Genomic DNA, 15,637 nt, shown 5'->3' with positions numbered 1-15,637 from the left:
GAAAGTGGTGAGGCAGCAGCGAGACGGAGTCTCTGCACGTTTGTGAGGAACCCAGAGGCTAACAATAGTGGCAAGCGCCACTGAGAGGCCTATAAATAAATCCATATTCCTCCTGTTTTCACTCTCCCCCTGGCGCTGACCTGCTTTCCAACCAAAGCCGGGAAGCAGCACCTCCCCTGCTCCTACCTGCCAGGCACGTGACTGCGCTCCCACCCCGGCCACCAGGCGCTGTGCAAATATAGAAACCCTGGTACGGTCCCCCAGCCTTGGACTTGTGCAGCCTGTCAGTTACAATTACAGCTGAGCTCTCCAAAGCCGCCGTCAATCACCCCGATCCTGCCCTCTCCCCCCGCCTCTGCCTGCTTGTTGGCTAAAAATAGCACGTTCCAGTACAGCCCCGCACCTTGTGCCAAGTGCTCGCTCCCCGTCCGTGGCACAGATGCTCTTTCTCCCTCCCTCCTCCTCCTCCTCTCCCCGCAGCAGCTGAACACACAAGAGGAGTAAATACTCCCTATGCGCTTTAGCCTTGTCGGCGGCAGCAGGAAATGTACTGACTCGGTGTCGGCAGCGGGGCGGGCACCACTTTGTAAGCGAGGTTTGCCTTGTTTGCCCATGTATCAGGTACGGTTTGGGCAAGCTTCCCAAACACGTAATGGACATAGCGGGCAGCGTTTCAAACTGGATATTGCGGGATAACCTCTGTAAATAAAGAGGGAGATGGCTTTCCTGCCCACACGATTTATGGACTCTCAGCTGGGCACGCCAGGAGGGTGTCAGTCAGTATTAACTGATGGCCGTACTGCTTTTGAAAGCCTGGATGCCCTTGTCCCCAGGAGACTGGGCTGAGATCCATCAGATTTCGGCCACATAACCCACCGGAGAGTCATCCGGCTGTTTCTGGATGTGGGTCATTATCATTACCATTCAAAATCGTTTATGCATTGTATGCAACAAGACAAAAGCAAACAAAAAAGAAGTAAACAGCCAGACACCTATGGTAAGACTTAAAAGATTTGCACTGTGATTTGCAGGGGTATCACCAATTGTGTTTATACAACAAGGTATATTTGGCTTCTGATTATAGTGGAATATATCCAGCGGCTGCTTGGTAGAGTAATTCTGGATTTCTGCTTACGAAAACCAGGATGTGGCCCATAAAGTATTAAAAACTATCTGACCGTACTGTCAGTATTCCTGTATAAGTTATTTCTGTTTCAGATCCTACCCCACTGCTTTGTACAGACAGGGTGCGAAGGAGGGTGGCAGTACTACACTGCATCCTTGATAATACAAAAGCTGTATCAAGGGGTAGGGAGGATTTCTTATTCTGCTGCCTTGAACTAGCCTTCGAACCTGGATCCTCCAAAAAATGCATGTCCTGCCTTTTAGGGCTATTTATTATTATAAATAACAAATACCTCAGAAGCCTCTGGCCTCCTCATTTCTTTTGGCACAGACCCTTCTACGCTGCAACCTGCATCCCTGTCAGAAGCCAGGAGTCTGCTGGGATTCTGCCTGCCACATTCACTGCTGCCTTTCCTTGAAATATGAGCGTTCGTCACGTGAGGCAGTTGGTTAGTTATGAACCTTGGTGTGCTGTTAACACATCTTGTAACACTGCAGCAGTTTTGATGAGTACGTCTTAACCAGCAGAGTTAGATAAATAACCATTGTACCAGTCAGATCTGGCATACAGTGTTCTTCTAAATAATCATTTATCGAAGACAAACTATTTTCAAAGGTAGACTTGAAGTAGGTGGAATCCCTATGGTGGCTACTCTGACTAACAAAATGCTACCTAGTTTATACTAATTATTGTTGTTGCCTACAATTAACCTGCTGGCCACAATGCAGATTACTAATCAGTATGTTTTTGTTCTTTAAAACTTAGACTCTGGGATCTGAGGACAATGACCTCCAGTTTATGTTCTCAAGCTGCTGCATTTAAAACCACAGCCCAAACTACTTCTACACAGATCAACTCAGTAGCTGGAAACCATAGCACAACGTCACCCTCAAAGGGGACCTGACACAAGATAGAACGTGGACGGTTGCACATTTCATGGGCATGTTCTGCCAAGACCCTTCGGGCATAATCTGAACATGCAAACTTGGCCGCACGTTCCCCATGGCTGTGCTGCTCTCTTTGCATACACATTTCTGGAGGCCTGTTTAAAAACGCAGCCACTATTCAGATCCCTGACTGTGAAACTCTCTGCAGAGACAGAGGTGCTCTCTGCACACTCTTCCCCTTCTCACCTCCATCCCACACGACTGTGCCTCTCTGGATTGACAAACTCTGTGCAGATCTTACCTTCTTTGGCCTTTCGTGGTGGGATACATGCTTCTCTTGAGTAGGGGATGTGGATCGACTCCTCCTTCCAGCAATGAAAGAGCTACCTCCAGAGTGGCGTGAAGTCTTCTGAGGTAAGCGGGGAAGGGGAGAGGAGGTGGAGACCAGGAGAAAAAAGAAAAAGAGAGAGAGGAAACAGTGTTACAGAGCCCAGCTTTCACTGTTATGGTGAGCAAAATTACAGTAAATGGCTTGTCTACCACATGTAGGACCAAATTCTTTTTGTACCAGATGCCCAGCCTGGCTCCTAACATGGGGACCACAGCAGATGCCATACCAGTGGGCTTACAAAGAGCATGTAGATATAACTCCCCAAATCCTTGGTTCTTGGTGGCCTATGCACACTGCCACTTGTAAGGTGAAAGGCACAGCTGCTAAGAGACCATTCTGTAAACAAGATGAACGGGAGCAGCAGTGTTGGTTAGACAAGCCAGGCCTCCTGAACACCAGTGTCCAGCTTGCAGTCTTGAGTGGGCGTGGGGGCGTGTGAGGAGGGATGCCCTGTTCTCAGACCCCAGGCACAGGCAGAAGTCCCGCTATCTATCTCAGCATCAGCAAACTTGACACAGAGCTACACTTGTGTCAGATACTGAGGGTACCTGAAGGGCAGGGAAGGTGTCCTTCAGTTTGACTTTGAGGGGAAGCTCAAGACATCAGTCACTGTATGTGATAGCACTGATAAGCAGGAAGAAAAGTGGGAAAGGCCAGCAACAAAGGAGCCACTGAGACATAAAGCTGTAGAGGAGGATCAAATTTCCTTTTTGCTGCAGGGGGGAGAGCAGGTGCCTACCAATTATGCAGAACAGGAAAAGGGTTCCTCTCTTTCCTCTCGGTAGTGTAATTAATAGGGGGAAGTCCTTTGCCCCAAATATCCCTCAAACAGGGAATGACTCCATGTCTCTTCTGGGCTCTCTCTGTCCTCAGGCAGAAGTTCTGGCTGTTCTGTGTTACCCTCCTGCCCAGGGTGCCTGAGCTATACCCCCAACTCCCTGCAGCATCAAGGACCATGGCTGCTCTCCTTTGCGGGGACTTAGCTTTCAGCCATACAGAGCGGGTCAGGGAAGCCAGAATAGGCGGGAAGAATTCATCCCCTAGTTTCAAAAATGGGTTTAAAGATGCTATAGAAATGCAAAATATAAATTAATCTTTATTCCTAAGTGACTCTGACTGAATGTCTGAAAAGTGAAGCAGGCTGCAGTCTATGTTTATGTGTTCTTGGCATTTCTTACTGCTCTGAGCACTGATACAGTCTAGGATAACAACGACAAAAAAAAACTGCCACAGGGATGAAGAAACTCACCATTTTATTGAAGTGGTACTTGCAGTAGCCGCAGTATTTGACATTGTCGACTTCTAGGACTTCCTCTTCACATAAGAGGCCAGCCATCTGGGCACTGAAATACATGCGATTAGGAGGAGGATAAAGCAAATTGTACAACTAGATCACATATCCCATCAAAGGGCAAAGAATAGTTCAGGATACCCAGGCAGGGTCTTGAAATTTCCTGTTCTGCTTGGCAAATGGTTTGCAAGGAGGGGGGAAAAAGTTCAGACTATTTTTAATTCATATTAAGATCTTCAAAATTGTCAGTACCTTTCTACCAAATTGTCTTGATATTTTTGTTTTTGTTAAGGGAGGCCTGGAAGACCAGTAACAATTCCAACGAAAGACATATCATGAGCAAGGAATCCATGTAAAGCTGGGAATCTCCCTGTTCTGCTGATAGGGAATGTTGTTTTCAGGCTGCGAGGGTACATGAGGATATCAGCCCTTAAAATCACACCATCTAGATGATACTCTTGCATGTGCTCTGCTGGAGAAGGAACATTCCTGGGTTGTGACTCATCTCTTCTCTTCTTGGATTCCACACAGTCTTAGGGAAATCCCCAGCCTTGGTTCTCAGCAGGGAAGGCTCACTGGTGAAACCTCAGCCTTCCTGGGGAAGTTCCCCTCACACACTGAGCATGGATGAGATACCCCTCGCACAAAATAAACCCAGGGCGATTAGCCCAACTCCCCACCGCCACCCGTTTGGTGCAGCCTCAAAGTCATAGCAGAAAAACCAATAGCTGGGGGTATTCTTGGGTTGATGCTGTGGGGAACTCACCAGGTGACATGGAAAGCTTGCCGGCAGCCATGCCGGTTACAGGCCATGCACGCTCCAGAGGCTGCTTTGCTCTCCCTGCCCTGCTCTTCACAGATGTAGCAGGTCTGCAAAAAAAAAAAAAAAAAAAAAAAAAAGGAAAAGTGCTCACTCCAAGAGGCAGACAAAGTGTCTGCTTCACTCTCACCCTGCACCAGGAGGCAAAGCCTTCAAGAACTTGTAACTCTGTGTCCAGTCAGCTCCCTCCTATGACAAGAGCTGCAGGTTATTTCTCAGCAGCAGGCACAAAACTCAAGCATTTTCGTTTTCTCCCCAAATAACAACTGTCTCAGATCAAAATGTGGAGTAACCAACATGCAACTGCAAGGCAGAGATTGCTCAAGTTACTGGGAGTTGGGGAAGAGAGAACTGGAGGTCCAAAAAGTTATTTGCAAGAATGGGAATTTACTTTGTTAGTTCTTTTTAAAGGAATCTGAGTACCCAGAAATTAAAATAAATTGGATAGGAGATGTGGTAGAATAAGATGACCCCAAAAACACAAGGTGGGGCATGTACACTTTGGGCAGCAAGAGAGAGACGGCCTTACCTTGTTGAAGCGGTCGTGGGGCACATATTGCAGGACAATTGGCTCCATGGTGAGCACGTTGGCAAACTGCACCTCCGGGATGTACAAAGCACAGACGACGTGGGCCCACCCTAGGGATGCAAATAAGACAGAGAGCGGAGGTTCACATGGGGCAACCCAGAAGAGTCTTAAACTCAGACAGGGCTGCAGACAAGCATGGGAGGGAGAGAAGGAAGAGAGTGTAGGAAAGGAGCCAACTTAAGTTAGATGTTAGATTTGAAATACTGCTTGTTGTAACTTGGTTAGCAATCAAATTCTTTGTGGGTGAAAGACAGACAGATACCACCTCCAGATTAAATAAGAAAGCAAACATTTATTTGGGAAAAGAAATGTACAATGCTCATTGTGCTTAAAAGCAACCCCTCAGGACTTGAGACCCAGAGTCGAAGACCTCACCAAACCCAGGAAAAGCATCCAAGCAGTAAATGATGCTGATGGGACAGGTTTGACATGTAGTCAAAACAAAGCTCCCTTTATTGGCTGTTACCAACGGCTAAAGAAGGCTCTTTTTCATCAAGCCAAGTTAGATTAAAATCTAAGTCCACCAAAACACTTCCCAAATCAGATGTGTAAGTCAAAATTCCAGCTGGTCAGGACAGAACTGAGAAAGTTTGAAGGCCAGGAGCCTTTGTGGGCTGATCCCTATCAGTATGGGTACTGCACTGGGAGGATTTAGCTAGAATTAGGATGGATTCACTTGGGCAGGCAAAACCAAACTCCATACAGCACTGTAAGTACTTGGGCTATATAATTCTGTACAGTGACACAGCTGTAACACTTCTTGTGCCTGTCTACACAGACTTGACCAAACCATGTAATAACATGCTTGGAAGAAGACGCTATGTTATTATAAAACAATCCCCCAACAGGATATTTGTGCTATTGCACTAAGACTTGTGGCACTTATGATCAGCTCTAGCAGATGCTTCCACAAAATATCCTGGACTTGGGGCTTCTTGACTAAATATGGGCTCTATCAGAATAAAGACCTCCTTGCCTAATTTAACTCTTTGTGTATTAAGGTAAGCGGCAGGTAGGTACAGAAGCCTTTCTGAGAAATAAGATTTTGAGAAAAATTAATTTTGATCTACACAGCCACTAGCGTCAATAGCTGCAAGCCCTGACAACTGACATCAGACTCCACAGTGCTTCTCACCACCAGAGGCTGAGAGGCATCAATGATGAGCAGATAAGTCCTGCAGAGAAAAACCATCTTTACTGTGTCCTGGTCCCTGCTCTTGGATGGGGAGTCAAAGCTGAGGCTCTGTTAACCTGAGGATCACCCTGCTGCTGTGCAAGCATGCAGCAAATAACTCATCAGCTTCCACGCTCCTGTAAACAATGCCAGATCGTGCACCGATTCCTGCGAGGTTAAACTCAAGAAAGTGCACCTTTCAGGGGCTGTGCTTTGACACCAGCCAGAGGTCAAGCAGAACCCCCCCGGCCCCGGGAAAGGTCTTCTCACCACGGAGGCTTCAGAAAGTGAAGTTTTGGAAGAAAAAGGCAGAGGGTTTTCATTCCTCTGGAGCCTCCAGCCTTCCCTTTCTGGTGACATGGGCTCAGAAAGGAATTATTTTGTGCCAGGGACAGCTGCTGGGTCCCCGGAGGCTCTGCACGACATACCCGGCTCTGCGCAGGGTACTCACCTCCGTTGTCGGTCCGTTTCAGGGCTCCATCTTTGTGGGGACACAGTTCACATCTCTTGAAATTAAGCAGAAACAACAAGTTTAATCTAACTCCCAGGGGCGCGGGGCCAGAAAAGAGATGATTCATTTACAACATGGTTATGAAAGATGGGGCTGCTTTCAAAGAGAGGAAGTGGAAGAAGGGCTGAGAGCGGTTCGGATGCAAAAAGATACCCTGACACAGCTCGATATCGTCCTGTCTGACGGGGACGTATTTAAAGCCTCAGACCAAAAGCCACGGGGCTACAAGCGAACTTTGACTTTCACGGGGCTTTTTTAGAAAAAAAAAAGCTTTAGTCTTTGCGGTTGGGGAGTAAAACTGAAAACCATGACTCAGAGAGCAGAAAGCAAATAAAAAGAAGCCATTATCTATCTTTGCCTCTTTCCTTCCTTCCTTCTCTCTTTCTCTTGCGATATTTTTTCCAGTCTCATGAGAGGTGGGTGAGGCTGTTGCGGCATTTTCACTGGTGGGGCATGGGGGGCCATGGCGAGCCCGGCCCCAACGGCTGGGACTGGTGGGTGGGCACCCTGCTTCCCCCCACACCCAGCCTCGGGGGCGGCTGAGGTGTGATGGAGAGGACGTGTGGGGAACGTCGGCACCGGAGAGTCCCTGCCTCCCGTGGGGGTGGAGGAAGCTCCCTCAGCGCTGCCATGCTGCGTGGCAGGCCGCAGGCCTGGCGCCATGACGGGCTGTGAGGGAACGGCTCTGCGCCTCCCTCCATGTCCAGTGGAACGGCTGCCTTTGGGGAAGGCTGTGAGGGGGAGACACTGCGCCTCCCTCCACCATGGGCCAGCAGCCATGGGGCAGCTGGAGATGAGTCCCTTCCCTCTGGAGATGTCCCCTCATGCCAGGCCCATGGGGCAGGGAGGCCTCCAAGGCCAGTGGTGGCCCCAGACCCACTGAAGCATCTCCCTAATGGCCAGGGTGGGGACAGGCCTCACCCCTCCGCCACGCACAGCCGGCAAGGGGGAGGCAAAGGGACAGGGAGGGTCCAGCCAGGCAGGATGGCGAGAGACAGGGAAACCCAGCGCCGTGGCCGTGGGCGCCATTCCTCGCCTCATGGAGGAGGGCGAGGCCTTGCACTCATTTTCCCCACCTCACTGATTTCAGCCCTGCCCAGCTGACATGGGGTGCCACATCGGCTGATCACTACACGAGGACTCTCCCCCGGCCATGACGCCCTTCTGAAGCATTGGCAGGAGCTGGGGCGGTTTCGGGGCGCGTTGCCACGCTTGAGGGAACACACTGCCGGCCCCCGAGGGCTCCTCCCAGGCTGAGCCGCCCCAAAACGGTCGCTGTCTTCTCATGGCGTCGCTCAGGGAAAATTACTACGTGCTTTTTGGTTTTTTTGACTTTTTAAAAGGCCTGAAAACCTGCAAGGTGCAACACTTTTCCTTCCCTGGTGGAAAGGTCTGATTTGTTAAACACACAAAACAAAACAAAACAACCAAAAAACCCATCTGTTTTTCTGTGAAAAAATGTGCTTTGTCAGAAAGTTTTGAAATGAGGTGCCTGGTGTCAAAGCGGGACGGCAGCCTGTGCTGCTGTCCTTCAGCTCTGGCAAGCGTAACGGGGCAGGTGCTCCACACCGTGAAAAACCAACGTATCGAGCAATAGCTGGCCACCAGCAAAAGCCTCTGCCACCGACTAGTCCCCAAGGACCTTCCACAAAAGTGCTTTTCCTCAAGCGAGCTCACGATTTCCTCTGCTGGAGTTTTCCCTCCCGCACAGATGGATACAATAAATAGGATTGCAATGCGATGGGCAGCCTGATCCTCCAAAGCTTTCCTGGGACCCAAGTGTGTGGGGCTCTCAAAACAGGCACCTTTGGCAAGCACAGAATCCCAGTGGTAGCGTCTAAATAAGAGATGAGGGGACAAAGGCCAGTCCCATCCTCAGCAGCCCATCTCGCTTTCCCTGCAACTTAGCTTGAACCAGGGATGGATGACCACAGGAGGGGTTTCTCACTGCTCCTGGTTAGGTCCAGGCTGCCAGAATGCTGGAGAGCTGCTCTCACAATTACTATGGAAAGCCCGGCAGAGCCAAGACAGAAAAAGAACTGGGTTAACTGAGACACTGTAATAAGAAATTTGCACTTGAAAAGGCCCCTCCGCTCTCCCCTCCACCCCTCAGATCAAAGCGGCTCTCCCACCATGCGATTAGCAAAGCTCTGATTGTAACAAGAGGGGTTAACAGCTCCATCGGCCCCACACAAGACTTTTAATAGCCCTGCCTCGAAATGACAGCCAAAGCCTTCACATGATCCCTCACACGAGTGCCCTCTGGCCATTGCAGCTCACCGGGCTTCCTAGACAATTTGATTACAAAGTGGATGGGCTTTCAGTTGCTTACTGTAAGCACAATAGCGTCCACGGCATCCTTTAGGGACCTGAGCATCTGAGGAGGGGTTAGGAGCAGGGATGAGCATCTGAGGAGGGGTTAGGAGCAGGGATGAGCATCTGAGGAGGGGTTAGGAGCAGGGATTAGCGGTACCTCTTCCCTTTATTCAACCTGCAGAGGCCAAGGCAGTCTCTGGGGTCTTTATTTCAACTCTGGGAAAAGAGCAGAGCTTGGTTGATTTAAACCAGGTTGTGACGGGCAAGGTTGGAGCTCCTGACCCCCTGGGGCTTCTAACTCTGGGATCTACCACCAAGTTAGGGCTCCAGCGCTCTCTTCCCAAAGCCGAAGAGGGGATGGAGTCCATCACTCCAAAGGAGAGATTCAGAAATCAGTTTTAAAAAAACTCACTAAGGAGTGCAATGTTCTCCATGCCTCCGTATCTCATTTTCAAAGCAAAAGTAGCAACATTTAGCCAAGAAGTATGTTTGTTATGGACAAAGCTTGTAAACTGTTTTAAGATTCTTCTATGAAGGCAGATGCGGGAAGAAAAACATTGTTGTTTTTCAAAGGAGTTTGCCACACAGTCATTATGAAAGAAATATGAGTATCAATTCACCCTGCTGCTGTTGTCAGTGTATTTAGTGCTCAAATAGCAGCATCTCTCCTTCAAGATCCTGGAGGCAGTGTCTACAGACTGGTAATGCCCCTTTTACAGCCGGAGAAAGCCAGGCACGGAGCTGCAGTGAAACCCCAGGGCAGTGGAAGAGCCACAGCCTCCTGCCTCGCTGGACCACAGAGCCCACATTCAAAGTGTTTCAGTAACAGAGCCATGCACAGATCTCCTAAGACCTGACTCATTTCCCTTACTCTGATCATGCTGTTCTCTACATCAAAGAACTAGATTCTTTTTAAGTATTTACCCATCTGCGTGTCTGTTGCTATGACTGCTGGTGTTTAACTGAAAAGGTAAGGGATTTAGATAGGAAATCATCCCCAGCTCTGCTTAGGAAGGAAGATTATCACTGTTCAGTTATTATAGTAGCAGGGCTGAATGCCACGGGACTGAATGGCGTGACTGAAGCCCACCACGCATTATCTAACAGATTTCACCCAGGGCGAGTTAAATAAGGAGCCACCTGCGGGGGTATTGTTTTCTTGATACCTTGGAGGCGGTTTGAAGTGTACAATGTGCAAGGGAAAAGTTAAGAGTCCTTCAAGGAGCACAGGTGAGGAGGACTTGTGTGTACATGTATTGCCACAGCTTACATGGAATTGTAGCTAACGCTGCGGAGCTTCTCTCTGCCTGCACGGTTGGGAGAGCGGGGGGAAGGAGGCCCATGAAATCCAAATTCCTTTCTTTGCTATGAAACTATCTGCAGGATGTAAAACCACTCAAAGACACATTTGATCTTCTTTACTGCAGCGCACATAAAAGCAGCATCTTACAATGGGAAGAGAGCTCAGGTCTGAAAGTCTGGTCTTGTTTACACTCCCACTTCCAATGAGGAACGAGTTAATGCAATGTAGAAAGCATGGTACAGATACCTAATTCCCCCATGCACTCATCTCTGCCAAGTTCTTCACCCATCTGTGAGGCAGATTAAACTTTTGTACTGCAGCGAACGGGGAGCCCAGCTGAGATGGAGCACGCTATTTGCTCAGGCCTGCACTGATCCGCAGATTCAGAGGTCACCCACATCAGCCTCGCTAGCTATGTACTTTAGAAAAGACTTAGCTGAACCAGTTCAGAAGGCAGAGCAGGCATTAACAAATGCTGCCTGTGCTGAGCAAGGCCTTCTTTATTTAAGAAAAGCCAAAGTTTAATTTAAACCCACCTTTAAGAGAGCAAAGCAGGGAAGATATCTTGGATTTACGGTATGGCAAAAGCAGCATTCATGGCATAACCAACACGTTAAAGACCTACACCCCGACACCTCAGCAGCTGGTTGGTGCAGCCGTATCTGATAAGGGCTCACATGGGAAGTTATTGCAGAGTAGCTGGTGTGCTATAAAGCCACAGCCTACTTTACTGCACAAATAACTTTGCCACACAGACGGACCTGAGAGGCAGTCCTGGCCTGATTGTTTCCACTTTCCTGCCTCACCGGGAAATGCCAGAATTAATTAACAACATTTGTAAAGTGTTCTATACTGCTAAATTGCTACTTAGACAGAAACTAAACCCGGATCCAGCTTCCTGTCATTTTCTCTGCTGTTTTACAAACTCAGAAGACTTTATGCAGGAGACAGTTGCTGCGAGATATGAATGCCAATCTGGCCTGCCACTCAGAATGATAACTCTGACAGTAGAGCAGCAGCTCAGGTGATGCCAACTTCTCTGCACTCCAAAACTTCCTGAGGAGCTGAACAGAAAAAACAGCAGGGAAACCACCTTTTAGAACAGCGCCATTTATTTTTTTAGAAGACTGGGGTCTCCAGACTCAAAAATCTTGTCATTGATAACTTGCTTAAAAGCATCTCTGTCAGAGTCTTCATCAAAATGGCTAATAGCATCCAATATAATCGTTTGCTACAGTTATTCCTATCATATAAACAAGATTTAGCAGGTTACAGGCAGAGCTGGGATTACAGTCACAGTAGTGCTGAAATGCCGGGCTCTGCCACTTTTGCCAGGGGACCACGCTGCTTCCAGCAGAGACACGAAGGGCATTGAAGGCACCTATTTAGTGTAAGTAGAAGAGTCCTTCGTACTCACCACCCTGGCGGCTCGCTCTTGAGATTCACATTTCCGACAGAACCAGGGTCCGGTAGGAACCTGAACAATTCCATAGCAAGCTGGAAGAAAAGCAAGGGGAGTTCATTAGACCATCTTCAAATCGACTGTTTAATTTCTGAGGCATATATAACAGTTTTCCAGGGTTGTTATCAGGCAGAGATGGGTGACAAAAACAAAAATTACATCTACGCAGTATTTTATTCCCCTTTCTAGTTTCCACATCCAGCAACGGCACACAGCCTTTTGCGAGAGGTCCCGTGTTATACATTTATTCGAGTTTTCAAATAAGCTCATGCCCAGTATGAAAAATTCCCATGAAAATCTGGCCTAGGTGGGAATTGAGTGCTTCATAAACTGTGCCTAAATCTGGTCTAGTCAACACAAATGGAGCAATTTCTTACCCCTTAACTTTCCAAGAGTCACTAGTCATCTAAATATAAAATTAGGAAATGGATGGCGATGAAGCACCTTAACCATCTAATGTTGTCACTAAGGTGACATCTCAGAGTCATGAAGGAAATCATCCCAGTGAGAATTTGGACAAACACCAAGCGAAACTCTCCCCTGTATCCTGCACACCCTCAGGTCCGTAGATCACATCCAGCAGCAGCCTTTTGCACCACGCTTCCAAGATCACCCAATCCAGCCTTTTCAGGATGACTCCCGGGAACAGGTTCTGTGTTAATACAAGTCTCCAGCTGGCAACCCAACAAAACCACTAGTTTTATCCAGCTACACCAAGCATCCTTTTTGCTTTCTACGTCACTACTGATGCTCTCAGGGTCTCCCTCTGCAAGCTGCAGCTCCCACTTCTTTAAAATTAGCTCCCTTCTCTGATGGGGCAACGTTGCTTGAAGACTGTTCACCTTCTTTGGCAATCTTCTCCCTCTAAGTGTCCAAGGATGGTCTTTCTGAGTCCCAAAGGAAGAGTTTCTGACCCTAAAAGGGCTCTTAGCAGGTGGGTTTAACGCAACAGAGTCTGGTAAAGACAGCAGTAAGAAGTAAGACTATGTATCTCAGATGAGGGTATAGGAGTCTCCCAGGAAAGAACAAATTATATCTTCCTTATTCCACCTTCAAATGCAAACTGGCGGTTGGAATGGAATCCCAGTCACTTGAGACATTCAAAACTAGGTTGGACAAAGCATCTGAAAATATCCTGCTGGAAGCAATCCTGTGATGTTCCCTGGGGGATGGAGCAGGCACGACCCGCAATAGGTTCTCTCCATCTCCCTAATGTCTATTATTCCACATCAGCCAGGAAAACGAACGCAATTGTAGAGTTAAACCGAAAGCGCTGACTGCAAGATGAGCCAAGGCATACGCACAAGAAAATAGAAACTACATGAAAGCACTGAGAGAGGAGCCTGCCTTGGGTCCATCTTTAGCAGTGGGCTTGGGGCCAAAAGCAAGCACTCAGCTGGAGCAGCGCGAGCTTCTGTGCCCGCTGCTTCAAAAGGGAAGAAAACAAGGAAGAAAACAAGGAACAACGCCGAATATAAGTGAGGCACAGTTGAAAATACAATTTGTAAATGTTCTTAACTATCTTATTAGAGTCTTCGTTTCCAATCAGATGGTTTTATTAACACTTTTAATTTTATTTTAATTTAATTACTGGAAAGACAAGATTTCTAACCATTGTCACAGAAATGGTTCTGATATTTTTAAGAATCAGCCCTAAGGTGTAACTATAATATAGGTTTAAAAAAAATACAAGGTTCTTTATTTAACTGTACAATCATTTCAAAAGGTAACTTTGGTTTTGCGGATATTCAAGCTGTACAAAGAGATACCAAACCCAGTGTGTGATTGCACGGAATGAGACGAGATGACCCAGATGATCCCCTCCAGTGGTTTGTTTCTATTTAAGAAATAAAAGCCTACCAAAACACCACACTACTGCTAGGCTTACGAGCAGGCTTTAAAAAGAGGGTTGAAGAACATCCGCTACACGCTGCTATGCTCCTTATGAATTATTATATCCTGAAGGACCCTTTACGAGACCTAAATAGACAGTTGTGTTTCCCAAACACACAAGTGGTGCCCTCTGAGACTTTTCGAACATCTTCCAACTCTACCAAAACAACGCCACGCGCCCGCTTCCCCAAACACATCCAGCCTCCCTGCCTCTGCGGGCCTAGAAAGAGGCACCCTGAAAGAATAAGAGCATTGCACCTTTGAAACTGTTCTTGCGCCTTCAAAACTGTTCTTGCCAGCAAACAAAAGTGTTGATATCAACCTTGGGAGTAGGCATAAGGATGCCAATGCCCTTTATCTCCCTCCGAAAGAGAGCGATGAAGAAATCCATTCTCTAGCATGTGGTTTGATAAATAACGGGAAGAATAGCAGACTTACACACCAGCAAAATTAAAACAGAAAAGAAGTGTCCTTCCAGAGAGACCCTCGTCCTGCCGGGTCACTCTGGCACCCCGGAGAGGCCGCCCAATGACAGGAGACACCCCAGCATCGTCTCCGAACGGAGAGAAATCCCCTGCCAGCTTCGCTTCCTCATTTTAACTCCCCTTCAGTCACCTGGTTGCGAGCGACTTCTTACTGAAGCCGTGAGCACGGCTACACCAAACGGAGGAAAAGCAAAAGAAAACCCAACCTAGAGACCCAGAGACCCGCGGCTGACAGGCGGGCAGGGGCAGAGCGGGACACCGGCAGCTGGAGCCGGGAGCGAGCAGCAAGACACCGAGGGAGAGGTTACGGAGGAAGAGGCTGGAGATGTGCTGGGAGATGGATAGGATAATAATAGATGGAAAAACAGACATGCCAGATGAGACCAGAAACCTTCGTGTTATTCAAAACAAACCAACCAGGATAATCACCCTGCCTTTCCGCTGGATTTGAACGAAAGCAAATACCTATTTTATATTTCTTTTTTAATTTTTTTTGTTGTTGTGGTTGTTCAGAGACCCGAGGACAAACTTTCCAGCCCGATACCGTGCGTTCGGGGCGTGCTCCGAGTCATTTAAAATGCAAATAGCCCGTCTCTCCGGGGGGAGAAGGGCTGCCCTCCTCCCTGCCCTTGGAGGAGCAGCTCCGGGCCCCGCGGCCCCCCCGGGGGTTACCCGGGGCCATGTGCGGCCGCGGCCCGACCCGCGGGCACCGGAGACCCCCGGGGGCGGCCGCGGCGCTCCCCCGCCCGCCGCTGCCCTCCTCCCGGCCCGGGGCTCGGCAGCCCCCCCCTCCCCGGGCCACCGAGGTGGGGGGGGGACACCCGGCTCCGCCACCCCGGGCGACCCCCCCCTCATCTCCCGCGGAAGGAAACCGTGCCTGCCGGCTCCCGGTAACGAGCACCCCCCCGAGCCCCGGGAGGTCGGTGCCCCCCCCGGGGGCGCAGCTGACGGGCAACTCCGTCCCCCCCTCGCCCCCGCCACACCGCGTTCCCCCCCCCCGGCTCCTCCGCCGAGCCAGGCCAGCGGCGACACCGTTATTTTGAACAATAGGGATAAAACAAAGCTTCCCCCCCCACACCCCGCCGCCGCCCCCGCACACACACACCCCCCCACCCCGGCCTCCCCGGGGCTCCCGGCGGCGGCGGGGTGGGGGGGGGGGAGGGGGCGGGCAGGGAGGCGGCGGCGCCCCCGGCCCCGCGGTGCCCCGGTGGCGGCGGCGGCGGCGGCGGGGCCGGTCCTTACCTTGGTGCACCGCCACATTGCAGCCGTGCCCGTCGCAGTACACCAGCGGGTTCTCCGCCCAGCCCCGCTCATCAGAACAGACACAGCAGCCTCCCACCATCTCCTTCATACTTCCATGAGGGTTTCCTTCCCCCCCCACCCCCCCCC

The 15,637-nt window shown here is 49.4% G+C and overlaps 1 protein-coding gene across 2 annotated transcripts in view; it reads right to left on the bottom strand.

The window, feature by feature from the left end:
* Positions 1-15,637, bottom strand: part of MLLT6 (MLLT6, PHD finger containing) — a 47,421-nt gene extending 31,784 nt beyond the window's left edge. Inside the window, exons 1-7 of one of the 2 annotated variants that reach the window (XM_074561929.1) lie at positions 15,491-15,637; positions 11,826-11,905; positions 6,730-6,784; positions 5,045-5,154; positions 4,462-4,565; positions 3,654-3,747; positions 2,315-2,419 (exon numbers count right to left, since the gene is read on the bottom strand). In XM_074561929.1, the coding sequence (XP_074418030.1) occupies positions 2,315-2,419; positions 3,654-3,747; positions 4,462-4,565; positions 5,045-5,154; positions 6,730-6,784; positions 11,826-11,905; positions 15,491-15,599 (657 nt within the window). In that variant the 5' untranslated portion in view covers positions 15,600-15,637. Of the gene's footprint in view, positions 1-2,314; positions 2,423-3,653; positions 3,748-4,461; positions 4,566-5,044; positions 5,155-6,729; positions 6,785-11,825; positions 11,906-15,490 lie in introns of both variants that reach the window. The other variant, XM_074561928.1, reaches the window with a different exon arrangement.

Source organism: Larus michahellis, chromosome 18 (genome assembly GCF_964199755.1).
Source record: "Larus michahellis chromosome 18, bLarMic1.1, whole genome shotgun sequence".
Taxonomy (NCBI): Eukaryota; Metazoa; Chordata; class Aves; order Charadriiformes; family Laridae; genus Larus; species Larus michahellis.
This window is presented reverse-complemented; position numbering and strand designations above follow the sequence as displayed.